The sequence below is a fragment of the Microtus oregoni genome, unplaced genomic scaffold (assembly GCF_018167655.1).
Source record: "Microtus oregoni isolate MIOR12 unplaced genomic scaffold, Mior012 000020F_ref0000438, whole genome shotgun sequence".
In the NCBI taxonomy this organism is placed as follows: Eukaryota; Metazoa; Chordata; class Mammalia; order Rodentia; family Cricetidae; genus Microtus; species Microtus oregoni.
In genome coordinates this window covers 15,726,640-15,741,691 of record NW_024543079.1, presented here as the reverse complement: position 1 = coordinate 15,741,691, position 15,052 = coordinate 15,726,640, and the positions used below count along the sequence as shown (strand labels likewise).

Sequence of the window (15,052 nt, the reverse complement as noted above, 5' to 3'; positions counted from 1 at the left end):
AGTGAAAAGGTGAACTGAAGAATGGATGGATGAATTAATGAACAAATAAGTGAACAAATACGTGAATGAATGAATGAATGAATGAATGGATACAAGCTCATGCCTGGACTGGGAAGGCATGCCCAGGGAGGTTTGACTGGGGGGTCGGAGAGCCGTGGGTTGAGGGTGCTGTAGTGATTCCGACTGGTGCTCCCTCTCCAGGCAGACACAGGGTAGCTGCGTGGCCCCTCCTTGATTCCTTTCAGTCCTAGCTCAAGCCAGAACTGCACACTTGGCCTCTGCTGGGAGAACTTCAGGAGTTGGTAAGTAGAGGACAGGATTCCTGGAGGACCAGGGTCGAGCATGGCTTTCTTGGGAAGTGAGAGACCGAGATAGGAGCTCATCACTCAGTTTGCCGTTCTCTGGCTATGAGGCCTCTTATGTCTCTCAGTTTCCCCATTGGTAAGACTATGTTTCAAGGGACCTCCAGGGGCTGAGTTGGAGTGTTGGATTCCAGCGGTGAGTGAGGCTGGGCTGGAGTAAGCGAGGGACCAGGTGGATGTGTGCACACTACAGGTCGAGCTCCTGGATGCAGAAGGGTTGGAGCTCCCCTGTGAGTCCAGCACCGTGGGCACTGAGCTGCATTTGAACTCATGCAGATCTGCAGCTAACCCTCCCACTGCCCGTATGGCAAGCTGGCCATTGCTTTGTGTCCACGGGAAAAGGGGATTTCTGGAGAGTACGATCCCTGGTGTGACTCCAAGCCCTCTGTACAGGTGCAGGCATGCTGTGGATCCTGTGCCTGGTCCTCTGCGGCCTTCTGGCTGGCACTCGAGCTGACCCTGGGACTCTTCTGAGGTTGGGCATGGACATTATGAACCACGGTGAGTGGGTAGGCCCTGGGCTGGCACCAGGGGGATGTGGAGCAGATGGATAGGTAATGATTTCCCAAGTCTGCAGGCCTTGAGCATCTCCAGTCTACAAAGCATCAAGTTCCTCTTAGCCCTTCCATTCCACAGAAGGGGAAGTGGAGGCCCAGAGAAAATGAGCCAACCTCCCAAACTCCCTCCAGTGGATGTAGTCAGAAATCCTGCTCCCTTCCAGTCCCTCCTCCTCTCTAATGTAAGGGGCTGGTGCCCATGTGTGGGCTGTGAAGGTGACAAGTGGGGGTCAAACCTCAGCTCTGTCAACCTGCTTTGTGACCCCAGGCAAGTCCTGTGCCCTGTCTGTGTTGTCTGTGTGGAGAAATACAAACAAGGTGACCAGCTCTTCCCAGGCAGGGTTGAGAGATACGTGGGAGCAACCTCCTCAAGGAATCATGCCTCATTTTCCACCCCTTGCCCAGCTCCATGAAACAGTTGAGGTCAGGTGTGAGAGGTCAACGCGTTTTACTCAGTATTTACTCCTCTGGAAATTAGCCGGTGACTCTGCTGGCGGGGTTTCTAACAGGGTTATCACCTGAGGGTTGGACACCCCACTCCTGGGAAATCAGTCTCTCTTGGTGCTGGGCTCAAAGCTGTTGTAGCCAGTTCCCAGAGGAGTGCTTTGGTCACTTACTATGCTGTTTGTCTGGGTCCCCATGGCTATATTCTGTATATACTCTTCACCCGTTAGCTAGATTCCTTGCTGCCCTTACCCCTGGAATAAATATTCTCAGCCCCTCTTTTCTTCTTTCTTCTTCTTCTTCTTCTTCTTCTTCTTCTTCTTCTTCTTCTTCTTCTTCTTCTTCTCCTCCTCCTCCTCCTTCTCCTTCTCCTCCTTCTCCTCCCCCTTCTCCCCCTTCTCCCCCTTCTCCTCCTCCTTTTCCTCCTCCTCCTTCTCCTCCTCTTTCTCCTCCTCTTCTCCTCCTCCTCCTTCTTCTTCCCTTCCTTCCTTTCTCTTCTCACCCTGACCTGCTTCAATATCCACCCACTTCCCCGCTTCCTTTGCCTTGACACACCCTCTGCCTGACCTGTTTGCCCTGTCTCCTCACTTCCAGTGGAAAGTCCCAGTCTTTCTCCAAAGGACCAGGTGATATTTGCCACCTCCTCCTGGCAACTGTCCCCTTCTGGCTGAGAGTCAGTTGACATCCTTTCCTTTCCAGAGGTCCAGAGTGCCATGGAAGAGAGTCACATCCTGGAGAAGATGGCTGCAGAGGCTAGCAACCCACAGCCAGGGGCAAAGGCCATTAAAGGCCTCAGCAAGTAAGCAGGGGGTCTATGTGGAAACAAGGAATGGATGGGTAGGAACCTGGTGCAGGCAGGCGTTTTCATGCTTTGGCCTGGGACTTCTCAGTCATGCCCTGAGAACCATTCCTTCCTGAAGTCATTTAGAGGAGAAAACGAGCTCACTAAATATACATAAAATCAAACGGAAACAAGTCTTCAAATGGTGGGGCTGGAAAGGTATTGGCAGTCTTCCAGTAACGGGAGGAAAGGGCTCCTTGCAAGCCCCATCATGGCTGGTTGGGGCTGTTCAGACTGCTGTCCTGGGGAGTGTTCTGAGGCACTATCTGGTTTTAGGGTACTATCTGGAATAGCAGAATTGGATAGATTAGCAATGTCTATCAAGAACTCAGGATGGGCAGGTGGAGGTATGTGCACCACATCCTTGTAAACCTGATTCTTGAATGATCGTTTCTGAGCCAGAGGTGGCAGTATCTCCAGGGGCATATTTGTCTAGAGTTACTTTAGGTTGTCTCAACTTGAGAAGGAACGGGACAGTGCTATTAGTATACATGAGTCGAGATCAGGGCTATTACTAAGCCCCAAATATCAAAGGTGACATTGCTGGAAAACCTGCATCCAATCCAGCCTCCCTAATTTGTTGCTGGAGAACTTGAGGACAAAAGAGGAAAAGGGACTAGCCCAAGATCACATAGAATCAGCCATGTGCCTCTCTTCACACATGAGGGTTTCCTGTACATAGACTGGTCCCTGTCCAAGCCTTTGGTTTACATTTCGGATGGCCCTGGTAGATGTGGGATAGAAGTTTCCCGAGACCTCCCAGTGAGGTGGTGGTGGAACATGTAGAGGGCGTGGGTCTTGTCTTCTCATCACCGTATGTGTCCGTTCCCTCTAAGTATGAAGGTAAAGGATGTCTTGGAACCTGTCATCACACTGAACTTCGTACCTGGAGTGGGCATCTTCCAGTGTGTGTCCACAGGCATGACCATCACCGGCAAGAGGTTGGTGTGGAAAGGGAGAAGTGGGGGAAGGAGACTGTCCTCTGGTCTCACTCTCCCATGCTCATGCACAGTGTACTGACTGTTTATTATGTGGCTGCTGGGATCTGAGGTGACTGTAGACTTGGCTTCTATTTTGATGGGAGTCAGGTGAAGCACAGCCACAGACAGAATCATTGGTAGAAGGGAAAAGGACTGAGAAGTGTTAGAGAGGTCAGGGAGGCTCTGGGGAGGTGATTACAGCAAAGCAGTGTTTCAGGTGCTCAAAGTTCAGAGTTCATCAAAGTAAGCGGGAGTGGGAGGACCGGTTATGGGACTGTGAGAAGGCCCCATCCTGAGTTTTCATCATGTGGGGTTAGATCCTGCCCTCTCCATCCTCAGATGCTGAGGTTGTGGGCAAAGAAGGTAGGGATAGTAGCTCCAGTAGCAGAGATACCAACAGTGCCTGCCTGCCTGCCTGCCTGCCTGGTCTTCCAGCTTCACAGGAGGGAACATGGAGATCAATGTGGTCCAGAACATCACAGCCACCAATCGGCTTCTGCAGGATGAGGAGACAGGCACTCCCATGTTCAGGAGCGAGGGCTGTGAGGTCATCCTGGTCAGCGTGAAAACCAATCTGCCTAACAAGTAAGGGGGTCCTGTGTCTGGGAAGCATGGTGGACCGTGCTGCTCCTCTCCAACACTCCTCTTCCTGAGCCGCTGAACTATAACCATGCCCCTCTGTGTCCTCTGTCCAACTTGATGTCATTGGTGCTCTGTTCACACCTTCCCCCATGCCTGTGTCTCAGCAAGGCCATCAGCAAGTTTGTGGACAGCACCCTGCGCAAGGTCCTTCCTGGCCTGGTGAGTGACCCTGAACAAGTCTCCAGCCCTTCTTGGTGCAGCGGCTGTGGCCAGGGCAGCCAGGGAATTTGCCCTTAAGCGGGGACCTTGATGGGTGGATAGTGGCTAAGAAGAGTTCAGAGTCTGTGGCTGGCTCAGGAGGGAAGTGCGATGGTCACCTAGTGATGTCTGCCGTGAGCACAGGTATAGGCAACCCCAGTGTGTGTGTGTCCCAGCTTGACCACCCTGCTTACGGCCAGCCCCAGAAAATGAATCCTTGGTAGTTCAGCATGGTGTGCAAGCATCTGGATTCTAATCCAGGCTCTGCTGTTGATAGTCTCATGACTTGGGCCTCAGCGCCTCTTCCCCGCCCAGCTTTTGTCCTTCTGGGGTTCTTAGGATTCCCTGTGGAGTATTGTGGAGTCTCCCTGTGTGTATAACCCACTGAGGCTGCTGCCTTCTTTACTTGTAGATGTGTCCAGCCATCGATGCTGTCCTGGTGTATGTGAACAAGAAATGGACCAAGTTGACAGGTGACACATTCCTCTTCCACACAGGATGTCACATTAGCTGGATTTCAATGTCCATGCCCTCTGTTTCCAGCCTGTCTCTAGGACAAGAGGAGGGCTGAGGTCATGGTGTCCCCATACTGTCTAGATGAGAAGTCTGAAACCCCACAGGGTGCCTGGGTCCTTTCATTTCTCTACCTGAATTCCATGACAGCTGCTCTGCAGAAAATCCCTAATGACTCATGACTAATGAGTTGTCTTGGCTGGGCATTCCTGAATCCTTTGTTAAAGAGGTCTGCTGTCTCTACCATTTGGGGTCCACAGTGTCCCTCAAGACGGGAGAAAGGAAATCCAATGGCTGAGCCTTGAAGATCCCTCCCTGCCTTCCTGTCCTCAGCAGTGGGGTCTGGGAGAATTCATTTCTCTTCCCTCAGCCTCAGTTTCCTCACGTGTGAAAAGCTCATGATTGCAACCTCATATGTGTTGTCATGGTTGCAAGAGCCCTGGTGAATGAACGCTCAGACTCTGGGCCTGCAGGACAACGGGTTACCAAGATCTAAGCCACTTCTTGGGTCACACAGTGGGATAGGCTGGCTCAGGAGCGGTGGCTGCTTCTGGCTTTTTTTTATCTGCTCCTGGGACTGGTGCCCAACTGAATGGAAGCTCTTCTCCACAGTACCCATGCCCGTTGACCAGATGGGCACTGTCAAATATGCCTTGACAGCCCCACCAGTCACCACAGCTAGCCACATCCAGGTGGACTTTAGTGTAAGTAGCGAGGGTCCCCAGGGTGCTGTGCTCAGGCTTGGAGGTGCTGGTGTGGCTGCTTCTCCCTGACAGGTGGCTGGGAGGTGACGAGTAGGAGGAGCCTTGCCTTGAGAACTCCCCTCTCACCCTGCTCAAAGTGAGGCTGCTGGGGCTGGCGACTTCGGTCTCATTTCTTGCAGGATCGTTAATGTTTCTCAGAGAGTGACTGTGCCCTGATATTGTACAGATAGGGACACTGAAACAGGGAAGAGACCAGGCTAAAATGGCTTCTGCAGTGTTGTGGCAGAGCTGGGTGCTCACACACACACACGGACAAGTCTCTTGGAAGAGTGTAGATGAGAGGGCCCGAGTGGCTTTCTCCTGTCAAGCTGGGGCCTCTCTCCTTGCTTGTGAGAATGATGTGGTGGGGATCATACCACACTCTGCACACATAAGGGCCCAAGCCAGAGTCAGAGCCACTAAAATGACCTAAACACTCCCAGGAGAAACTGCAGGGGACCTAGTGGCTGATGCTCGCCTTTTCAAGCCACTTCTACCCACTGCCACCTGTTCCGCTCTAACAGTGTCTTGTTGACTTGAGGTCTGACCGGAGTCCCAGTGGTCAGAGGACCAAGACTCCGCTGGTCTCATCCCCACATGGCTGAGTGTCCTTCCTATTGTACCCCAGCCTGTAGTGCAGCTTCAGGAAAGCCAAGTTATCCAGCTCGCCACTGATGGGTCAGCCCTGGAGTTCCCCGAGGACGCAGCCAAGGGGTCACAGCTGCTGCTCTCAGCCTCCTTCCTCACAGCTGAGCTGGCCCTTCTGCAGAAGTCCTTGGAAGTGAACCTCAATGACAAGAGGGTGAGCCACCACCTCACTCCCACTGCTTTTGCCTCTGTACCTGGGAATAGTCCAGGGTTAGACGCAGGACCAGCGTAGGAGAAGTGAGGCTGATGGGGGCTTTGAAGGCAGCTGTCCCTGCCTACAGCTCCCTCCTCTGCCCATGTGACCTGTGTCTACCTGTCTTCAAACCAACCGTTCAGTGACCCACCTACATTTTTTTTTTAAGGAAAAAAAAAATAAGTACATGTGGAGGTCAGAGGGCAACTCTCTGAAGTTGGTTCTCTCCTTCCACGGTGGTTCTAGGCACTGGGATCAGGTCAAGGCTTGTGTGGCAGGAGGTTTTATCCTCTCGTCACCCCAGCACCCTTCTCCCTACATTTCTCACGCCTTGGCAACCACTACTTTCCTTTGACCCAAATCATCATCCACCTGCTGTGTCTTCATGACCTGGTTCTATTCCCCACCTCACACCAACACCACAGACTGTGGATAAGTGCGCCTCTACATCACTATTACCATACATGTCTCACCATTGTCCCTTCTGTCACCCACCTGTTCATCCAGCTGGGTACCCACCTGCGCATCCGCCCCCCTCCTCCATTGCCCCATCACACCATATTATCACCCATCTTGCTGCCATCCCTTCGTCTTCTCACCAACCAGTTCACCTGTTTTCTTCCCAGACACCTTCTGGTTTCCACTCAGCTACTCCGCATCCATCCCACCCACTACCATCCACACTGGTCCCTTCCCCCCACTTCCATCTACTCTTCTACCCACCCTCCCCCGTTCCATCGCTCATCTGTTGTTCTGTGCCCCCTTCTATTTGCCTGTCTGTCTATATACTTGCCTTGCCCTCTCGTCCCTCACACCTGGCCGTGCTCCCATCCATCTTCCTGCTTTTTCATTTAACATTTTCTCAGTATTTGACCTTGGGTCAGGAGCCACGGGAGCTGGGGTATGTAAATAATAGCTGGGGGCTGGAGGGTCCTCCCCAGGTTGATTGCAGAGTTGTACATGAGATGAAGGAAGAGGCTCTGAGGCCCCAGCTTCCTGAAGCAGAGTGGTGGATATCGGATAACGACTTTACACAGTGCCCACTTTGACTTTGATTTGTAGGTTGGTAAGCTGTCACACACCACTAGGACACTGGCTGACTTCATCCCGAAGGTGAGTGCCCCAGTTACCTGTGACCACCATGCTCATTTTGTCCTCCAGGCAAGGAGATTGGCTTGGGAGGCAGCCGCTCAATGTGCCTGCCCTTTGCCCAGTGTGGAGACAGCCCAACCTTTCCACAGAGCACTCTCTGGGCTCAGCCACAGACAGCTCAGCTCTAGTATCTTGTGAGTTCTGCGTTCATCATGGAAATAGCTCCAGGTCTTTGCATACTGAGCTTCCAGCAGAAACCAGCGACTTCCTGAGACACCCTTGGGCTGAAGTCCAAGGGCTGGCTTTGAGAGTATGCCTTGGACTTTGCAGGTGGCCAAGACCTACCACAAACCAAAGCCCTTGCTGATCAAAGTCAAGATAAACAAAGCCCCCAAGGTCACCATGAAGGCTGGAAAGAGCCTGATGCACCTTCACGGCAGCCTGGAGATGTTTGTAGCACGGCGACATGGCAAACACCCGAAATCCCTCTTCCTCCTGGAGACTGTGAGTAGAGCCCGTAGGTAGCCACTCTCATGTTGGATGCTCCCAGGCTGAGGGATGCTTGGATTTTAGTTAAGAGTCAAGGCACAGATGGAGTGACCTGACCTTTGGCATTACAACCTGCTATATGGTGGTTTAGTGTCTCCTCTCTCCCTCCAACACTCCTCAACCCCCAAGAATAGTAAAGCCTGCTCCAGAACTGTGGAAGACTAAAGAAACCCCCACATCCAGTACTTGCTGAGAGATGTTTGAAGGGTTGAGCAGGAGCTGTGCAGGGGAGGAGGTGTTGTTGAGAAGCATCTGTTACTACCATGTGCAGACATTAGCCATGGGTCAGGTGCTCAAGAAAGTTCATGCTGATCCAGGATAAGGAGAGATAAGGATCCCGGGAGAGGGGTGTAGAGAGACTTCTGGGTTCAGTCCCAGGACAGGACAGGAAGCAGAGGTGCTAATGGAGGACCAACTGCCTTCTCTGCTCCCTCCCCCATGCCAGCACCTTGGTCTGGAAGCCCATTACTCAGTGCATGAGAACCGGCTGCAGATGGCCACCTCTCTGGACAGGTAGGAGCTCTGGTACCATGGTGACATCCCTGTAGTAGCCCTGGATCTATTCCCCACCTCACTCCCTTCTATCTCACCATCACCATTACCCACCATAGACTGGGTGACAAGTGCATCGCGATGCCACTGTCACCACATGCTTCTGGCCTTGTCCACTCTTGCTCTTGTCCATTGGCTTTCAACTCCAGGTTCTCCCCCACTCCCCCAGATCCATCCACCATAACCCACACTACCAGGATGCTCTAGTCATTCAGCCTGCTTTAGAACCCTCACTAGCTCCGCACTGCCTATGTGGTCTTATCTTAAATCTTAGCTCGCACTCCGAGGCTTTCTAAAATCTCCTTCCGCCCTTACTCTTCCACTTTGCTCTTCTGTAGTGAGTTTAGATTAGGTCTTTATCCCCCTTCATTCATAGGCCTTTGCCATTTCTTCCAAATGAACCAGGGCCCATCTCAATTGCTACTTCCCCCAGGGCATCTTTAGCTCTATGCTTTCCTCTAGTGAAGCACTGGCCACACACCTGACGTCCACTATCCTGCTTGGGTCTTACACTCTCAGGGAAAGGATCCTTACACCAGGGTTTACACTCAGCCACTCACTGACTCCTCTGCTCGCCTCAGCAATCCATCTGAATTGAATTGGGTCAGGACTCTTTCAGTCAGAGTCCAGCTGGAGCTGCTTTGCAGCCTGATAGGGAATCTTTTGGCTCATGTGCCATTGGGATCCAAGCACTCAAAGTTCTCAAGACTCTGGCTCCCTCCTTCCCGTCCTCTGCTGCCTAAATTCTCAGGCAGCCTCTCCCCACCAGGAGGTAGTAAAGGCACCCCAACAGAAAGAGGTGACCCCAACAGAAAAAGGTGCCCTGGTCTAATAGTTCTCATAGTCACCAAGGCCTGGAGTTTTGTTTGGGTCACATGGGCAAGGCTAGACCAATCATAGTTAGCAAGAGACGGAGTGCTCATGGGTGACCTGGTCCTGGGCTGCTGTCTCTGCTGGGGATTGTTTGCCCATGCAGTTGGCTGTAGAGATGTAGGGTATTTTGCTAAGATGGGGCATGGCCGGGCAGAATCCAGATGTCTGCCCAGTGTCCTGTCCTAATGCTGGTATGTGTTAGTGTCTCCTGGGAGCTATGTTGGGGAGGGGAAAGGAAGGACTTCCCTGTGTCCTTCAAGGATTTGGGTCTGGCCTGCTGAGCTATAAATGGAGCTGCATACATGATCAAGGACTCAGAGTTTGGAAGAGCAGGGTTCATGAGAGGCCATTCAGGAGGTCTGGGAGCCATGAGGACAGAATGGGAGGGGATGAGTGGTGGTCACCCTCCCATCACAGATCACATGCAAGCAGGTGGCAGACAGAACACCTGTAGGAGGCTGTGACACTAAAGACCCCTCTCTCAGTGACTCGCTCTGACCATGCTTTCTCCATACCCTTCCCTCTGCTTTGTAGTTTACTGAGCCTGTCCCGAGTGTCTTCTTCAATTGGCAACTTCAACGTAAGTGTCCCATGTGCTTTTGCCTGGCCATCTGAATGCAGCATGAGTTTACAGAGGATGGGCCCTACAATGGAATCAGAGTAAAGAGAGCAAGGCCACTCACATTCTTTGGGGCTCCTGGCACTATCTGACCTTGGTGAAGGCCCATATACTTCTGAGTCCTTGTTCCCTTTCCCATATAGAACTTGGACAACGCTATGGATTTATCCATTCTAAAAGCATTACCATGGTAGTGGCTTGACTGGCCTTCATTGGCCAGACTGTTATTTCAATTAGTCTCTAGCCACAGGGCTGCCTGCACAGCACCCAATCAAGTAGGCACTATAGAACATTAGCCTCTATCCGTGTGGACATGTGAACCTTCCTGGGAACCTGGGAGTAGGCATGGCCCAAGGAGCTGGTGGACGCATGGCCAATATGAGCTCTGAGTTTTCTGTCAGATCAGGAGTGCAGGCCATGCACCCCTCCTTCCTCCTGAGTGTCCCCATTCCTGCACAGAGACCCATCACCCTACACGTCACCCGAACAGGGATTAGGAGCAGGGCAGGGCTTAGCCCCCAGGCCTGAGGCTGCTTAGACAAGCCGTATGCTGTCTCTAATGTCCTCTTTTGTGTTTCCCAGTGAGGGCAGGCTGAGGAGGGATGCTGAGCTGCCTTGGGGGGTTTCCCTGTCTTTCTCTTCCAGGAGACGAAGTTAACTGACTTCATCACTGATTATCTCCAGAAAGCCTACATCCCTGTGGTGAACGGTGAGGCTTCTCCGAGAATCAGAATGCACATCACCAAAGGGAGCTTTCACCTGTGAAATCTCTCAAGGTTTTGGGAGTAAATAGGCAATGGCTAAACATTGAGGACAAAGTAGGCTTAATGGCGCCTTCTTGGAGGCAAAAGCCCATTTCATAATTTGGGCTCTGACCCTTGACCTCCTATCATGAATGTGATTTTGGCCTGTGATATAAAGGCAAGGCAGATAGGTGCTCTCTGCCTGTGTGGCCAGCAGACATCAGGAACCCATCATGACACTATCTCCTACCATGCAGCTCCAGGCAGCGTCTTACTAATTGACAAGCAGTTTTCCTGTGTTTGTTTCTCAGGTGTCCTCCATGTTGGGCTTCCACTCCCAGACCTTCTGGCTATCAATTACAACCTGGCTGAGTTGGACATAGTAGAGGTGAGGGAAGGGCTGGGGGAGGCCATGCCATTGAACACTTTGGCCAATGGGAGATCAGGAAGAGCTAGCCTCTGGCCAACTGGAGGGGAAGAGTGGGAGAAGGGGAAGGCTATCACTGTAATCTCTCCAGTCCTGGAACAAGGGCCTTAGCCAGGACTGCACAGAAGGATTCTCCATCTTACCACTCTGTAGCTCTGTCACCTCAATCTCTCTATGTCCCTCCCCATTTCTGGGTTGAAATGGGGGTGAGAATGTGGACATCAACCTCAGAGAGCTGTCCTGATTTTCTAAGACAATGAACCTGAAGGCCCATAGTAAACACTCGATAAATACAAACTTCTCATTATATGTTGGGCTTTGAGCCTTGAGTGTTAAGTGGATGTTTCTCTCATGCTGTCTCTCTACTCTAGGAGGTGACAAGGTATATTCCTATTTGACAGTTGAAAAAGTGAAGGCTCAGAGGGGCAAAGGTACCTTCCAGGTCACAAGGCCTTTGCTTATAAAGTGTTGCTTTTCATCTCCTGGGCACGGCTGGTTCCATCTGTTCCTGAGCCTGGGTGTCTCTTCTCATCACTCCCAGCCCCCTCGTCACTCAGCCCTTTTCTCCCACCAGGGTGCCCTGGTGTTGGACTTGAAGATGGAATGACCATGGCAAGACTCTGACAACTGCCTTCAACTGCCATGTTCTGTACCAGCAAAGGAACCCAAGTGTGAGCCAGATGTGCCTGGCCCTGACACCACTGGTTACTTCCTGTGACAGGAGAAAGTTAGAGGCCTGGTGGGCCTCGGAAATAAACAGGAAGAAGACTCTCACACAATTCAGTGTTTCTGTCTCTTTCTGTAGCCAACAAACATGTGTGGTTTTTTTCTTTTTGTTTTTGTTTTGTTTTGGTCCCCTTTGATGGGTTAGGGTCTAAAACCAGCCTGGGATCTGAAGGAAAGCTTACCCAGATTTCGGGTAGGTTAGATATGTGTCAAGCATCTGCTAATAGTTACTCTCCATTCTTTCCCTGCTTTCGATTATCCAGAACCCATGGGAAAGACAAGTGGAGTCGCCCTATTCACTGAGCAGATGGTGGAAGCCCGGAGTGGCTCACTTTCTGTCTAGGGTCTTCCTGCTTCAACTCCGTGCCCCAAGTCTTGGTAATCTGAAGATGTCTCTGTTCACATGGATCCTGTGCCCAAGGAGTCTCTCCATGTGACCTCCTTTAGTCCTTATGGCTGAGGAGGTAACTGTCAACATTTCCCAGACAGGGAAGTTGAAGCTCAGAGTGGCCTGACCAGCACATAGGGGCACATCAGGGCACAGGGCTGGGATTGGAACTTGGGCTCTGCAGCTAGCCTGCTTTGACTTGACTCAACCCTGCTTCTTTCTCTGCTGTGTGTTTTGGGTGAATTATGGTACCAATGGGAGCCTCATTTTTCCTTACCTGTACCAGTGCCAGTCCCAGCAGGGCCGTTGTAAAGTTTATACGACTGGCATCGTAGGTAGTGCTCAGACAGAGGAAAAAGTGCTAGCTCAGATGGGGTTCTGAGACCTCAAGTGAGCAGGTGTCTCTGAGCCAGGGTGTGGCTGAGCACCATGGAGTGTATGAGCATCTGGCCATGTATAGCAGGTTTGGGATCTGGGGCCACCATAAGCACTAGAAGGTCATGTGTAAGAGAGGCCTGAGCATCTGCAGTATTTGCCTGTGTCTGAACATGCCCCTCCATTTACACATAACCTGGCCAGAATGCCCCTGTGCCTCCCATCTGCGCTCTGCCCTTTTCTTGGGATTCCTAGTATGTATAAATACATATACACATACATACACATTCTATATATGTATATTCCATATATGTATATGTATATATGTATATTCCAGCTAGGGCTGGAACCCAGGACCTCACCTAAGCTGGGCAAGTGTTCTACCATTGAACAAATTCCTAGTTTCATGGTTTTTAAATTGACTTTTTTTTTGAGACAGGGTTTCTGTGTTACAGTCCTAGCTATCCTGGAGCTAGCCCTTATAGACCAGGTTGGCCTCTAACTCACAGAAATCTGTGTGCCTCTGCCTCCTGAGTGCTGGGATTAAAGGCATGGGCCACCACCGCCCAGCTTTAAATTGATTCTTTTTAATCTACATGCACATTTACACCTAGCGAAGTTAAATGTGTGTTTTAAGTCAATGCTGAAAATGAGTATGACCTGCTAGAATGTAAAATTCATACAAACCCAGCCATGTGTATTGGACTCTTCCTGTGATCAGCCCTGGAGAGCACCAGGGTGGTGGCTGAGCGTCTGTGCATCCATACTCTGGTGTGTACGTGTGTCACAACACTGTGTCTCAATATGGCAAGGCTCTGGTGTAGAAGTTGGGGACAGATGTGAGTGCGAGGAGCCTAAGTCTGGCACCTGCCCAGAGACTGGCTAGGATACCAGTGCTCCTCAAGCCCGTGGAGCCTGACAGGTGGCTCTCTTCCAACCTGGCATAGATCCATACCACAGAGGAGGAAGGTCCGGATGCCAGGGCCATGCCCTTGTCCCTCACCGTCACCTAATCCCATCAGCCATCATCCCCTGGGCTGTGGAACAATAGCAACCTTGAAGCAATACTGGCAGGTCCCGATGTCTAGTTAATCCATGGGCGGTGACACTTGACACGGTGTTAGAGATTTCTCTGTCCCTGTGTGTTCAGGAACATACTCACGGCCGCTTACAGACTTATAGTCACCTTCCCAGGTCTAGTGTGCAGCTGGGAAACCAAGGCACAGCGTGTTAGAGGGAAGTACTGGGTCTACTGGGACCCCAGGCACAGTGTAGCTTCTCACACATGGCAGCTCCTGCCCAAGTCTCTGTTTCTTTGGGCAAGGTCTGTATGCTTGCTGTGTGTTCAGACCCTTTCAGATTGGCTCTGGGAAGGACAAGACCAGGCAAGGGAGCTTGGTGCCTTCACTTGGCTCCATAACAGATGCCCTCTGCCCCTGGACTCTCTCACCTTTCAAGACTCCGCCAACTGCAACAGATGAAAGTGAGGCTTAGAGGAATGAGGCAGCTTCCCTGATGGCCCACACGTGTATATGAGACTGGCCTGGAACTCATCTGCCTGAGTCTCAGCCAGTCTCCTTCCCGCTCCTCTCTGAGCACTGAGCACTGCATAGATCATGTAAAGAAGCTGAGATGCAAGGCCCCAGAGCAGGCAGGGAGCTGAGCTAGGTCTTCAGTGCAGATCCACGACTACCAATCTCCAGGGACACGCCAGGGTAGCCGACACGGTGATGCTCCTCAAAGCAGTGTCCCCCGTACCCTGCTTCTCCATCCTCTGTCCACTGTTTGCTCAGGTACCTCCCAGGATGTTACCATCATCAGAGCCTCTAGCACTCTTTCCCCCCATTTCCCAATGCCCTTGTTGGGCATCAATCTGCAGTAGGAGCAATCACAGGAGATGAGCCCATTGCAGATGTGAAAATGGCTCTACCAGGCCTAGGACCTAGGACTGCACAGGGTGGGGAGGGTGTCTTTTGCCTCCTCTGCCCTGATCCCTTCCATGGTTCCTATACCCACCACCAGGCCTGCATACCACCTTCTTAAACATGCAGGCTACAGCCCTCTGCCCTTAGTCTGCTGGGTGGGGTCTGTGAAAAGTAGGACCCCGAGATAGCAAGATAGCATTTTCATGAGTCTCCTCCACCGACAGAATCCACTCCTTTGTCCTACATGAGGTGGTGGGGGATGCCTGGGCTGCAAGTAGGGATGGAGACCTTGGGAGGGGGATGTAGACCTGGAGGAAAAAGAGAGAAAGCAAGCAAGGAGCCAGCAGCATTCTTACCTTCCAAGAGGCTGAGCCAGGCAGGTGAGCAGGGTCAGCGTGGAGTGAGAGAGGTCAGGTGTGTGGCTGTTGTTTCCTCCCAGGATTTTTGTTTGTTTGTTTGTTTTTGAGACAAGGTCTCTCTAGACAGACTAGGTTGGCCTCATATTCACAGCAATTATTGTGACATGGTGAATGAGGGCCCTACTAGGCAATAGTGCCTGCGTCCTTCTCCGAGGCTGCCTGGACCCTCACATCCTCTGTTGTCTATGTAGTTCATCGAGTGGCCAATAACTTGGAGGCTGAGGCTGCATTGTGATGGCCTTG

The 15,052-nt window shown here is 51.7% G+C and overlaps 1 protein-coding gene across 1 annotated transcript; it reads left to right on the top strand.

The window, feature by feature from the left end:
* Positions 1-763: 763 nt before the first annotated feature.
* Bpifb6 (BPI fold containing family B member 6) lies at positions 764-11,583 on the top strand. The gene is made up of 15 exons (XM_041671020.1): positions 764-863; positions 2,063-2,162; positions 3,041-3,145; positions 3,620-3,769; positions 3,931-3,985; positions 4,437-4,497; positions 5,150-5,241; positions 5,909-6,082; positions 7,184-7,234; positions 7,544-7,717; positions 8,208-8,275; positions 9,722-9,767; positions 10,452-10,515; positions 10,861-10,937; positions 11,551-11,583. Exons 1-15 carry the CDS (start codon positions 764-766, stop codon positions 11,581-11,583), a joined length of 1,350 nt encoding a protein of 449 aa, XP_041526954.1.
* Positions 11,584-15,052: the final 3,469 nt, after the last annotated feature.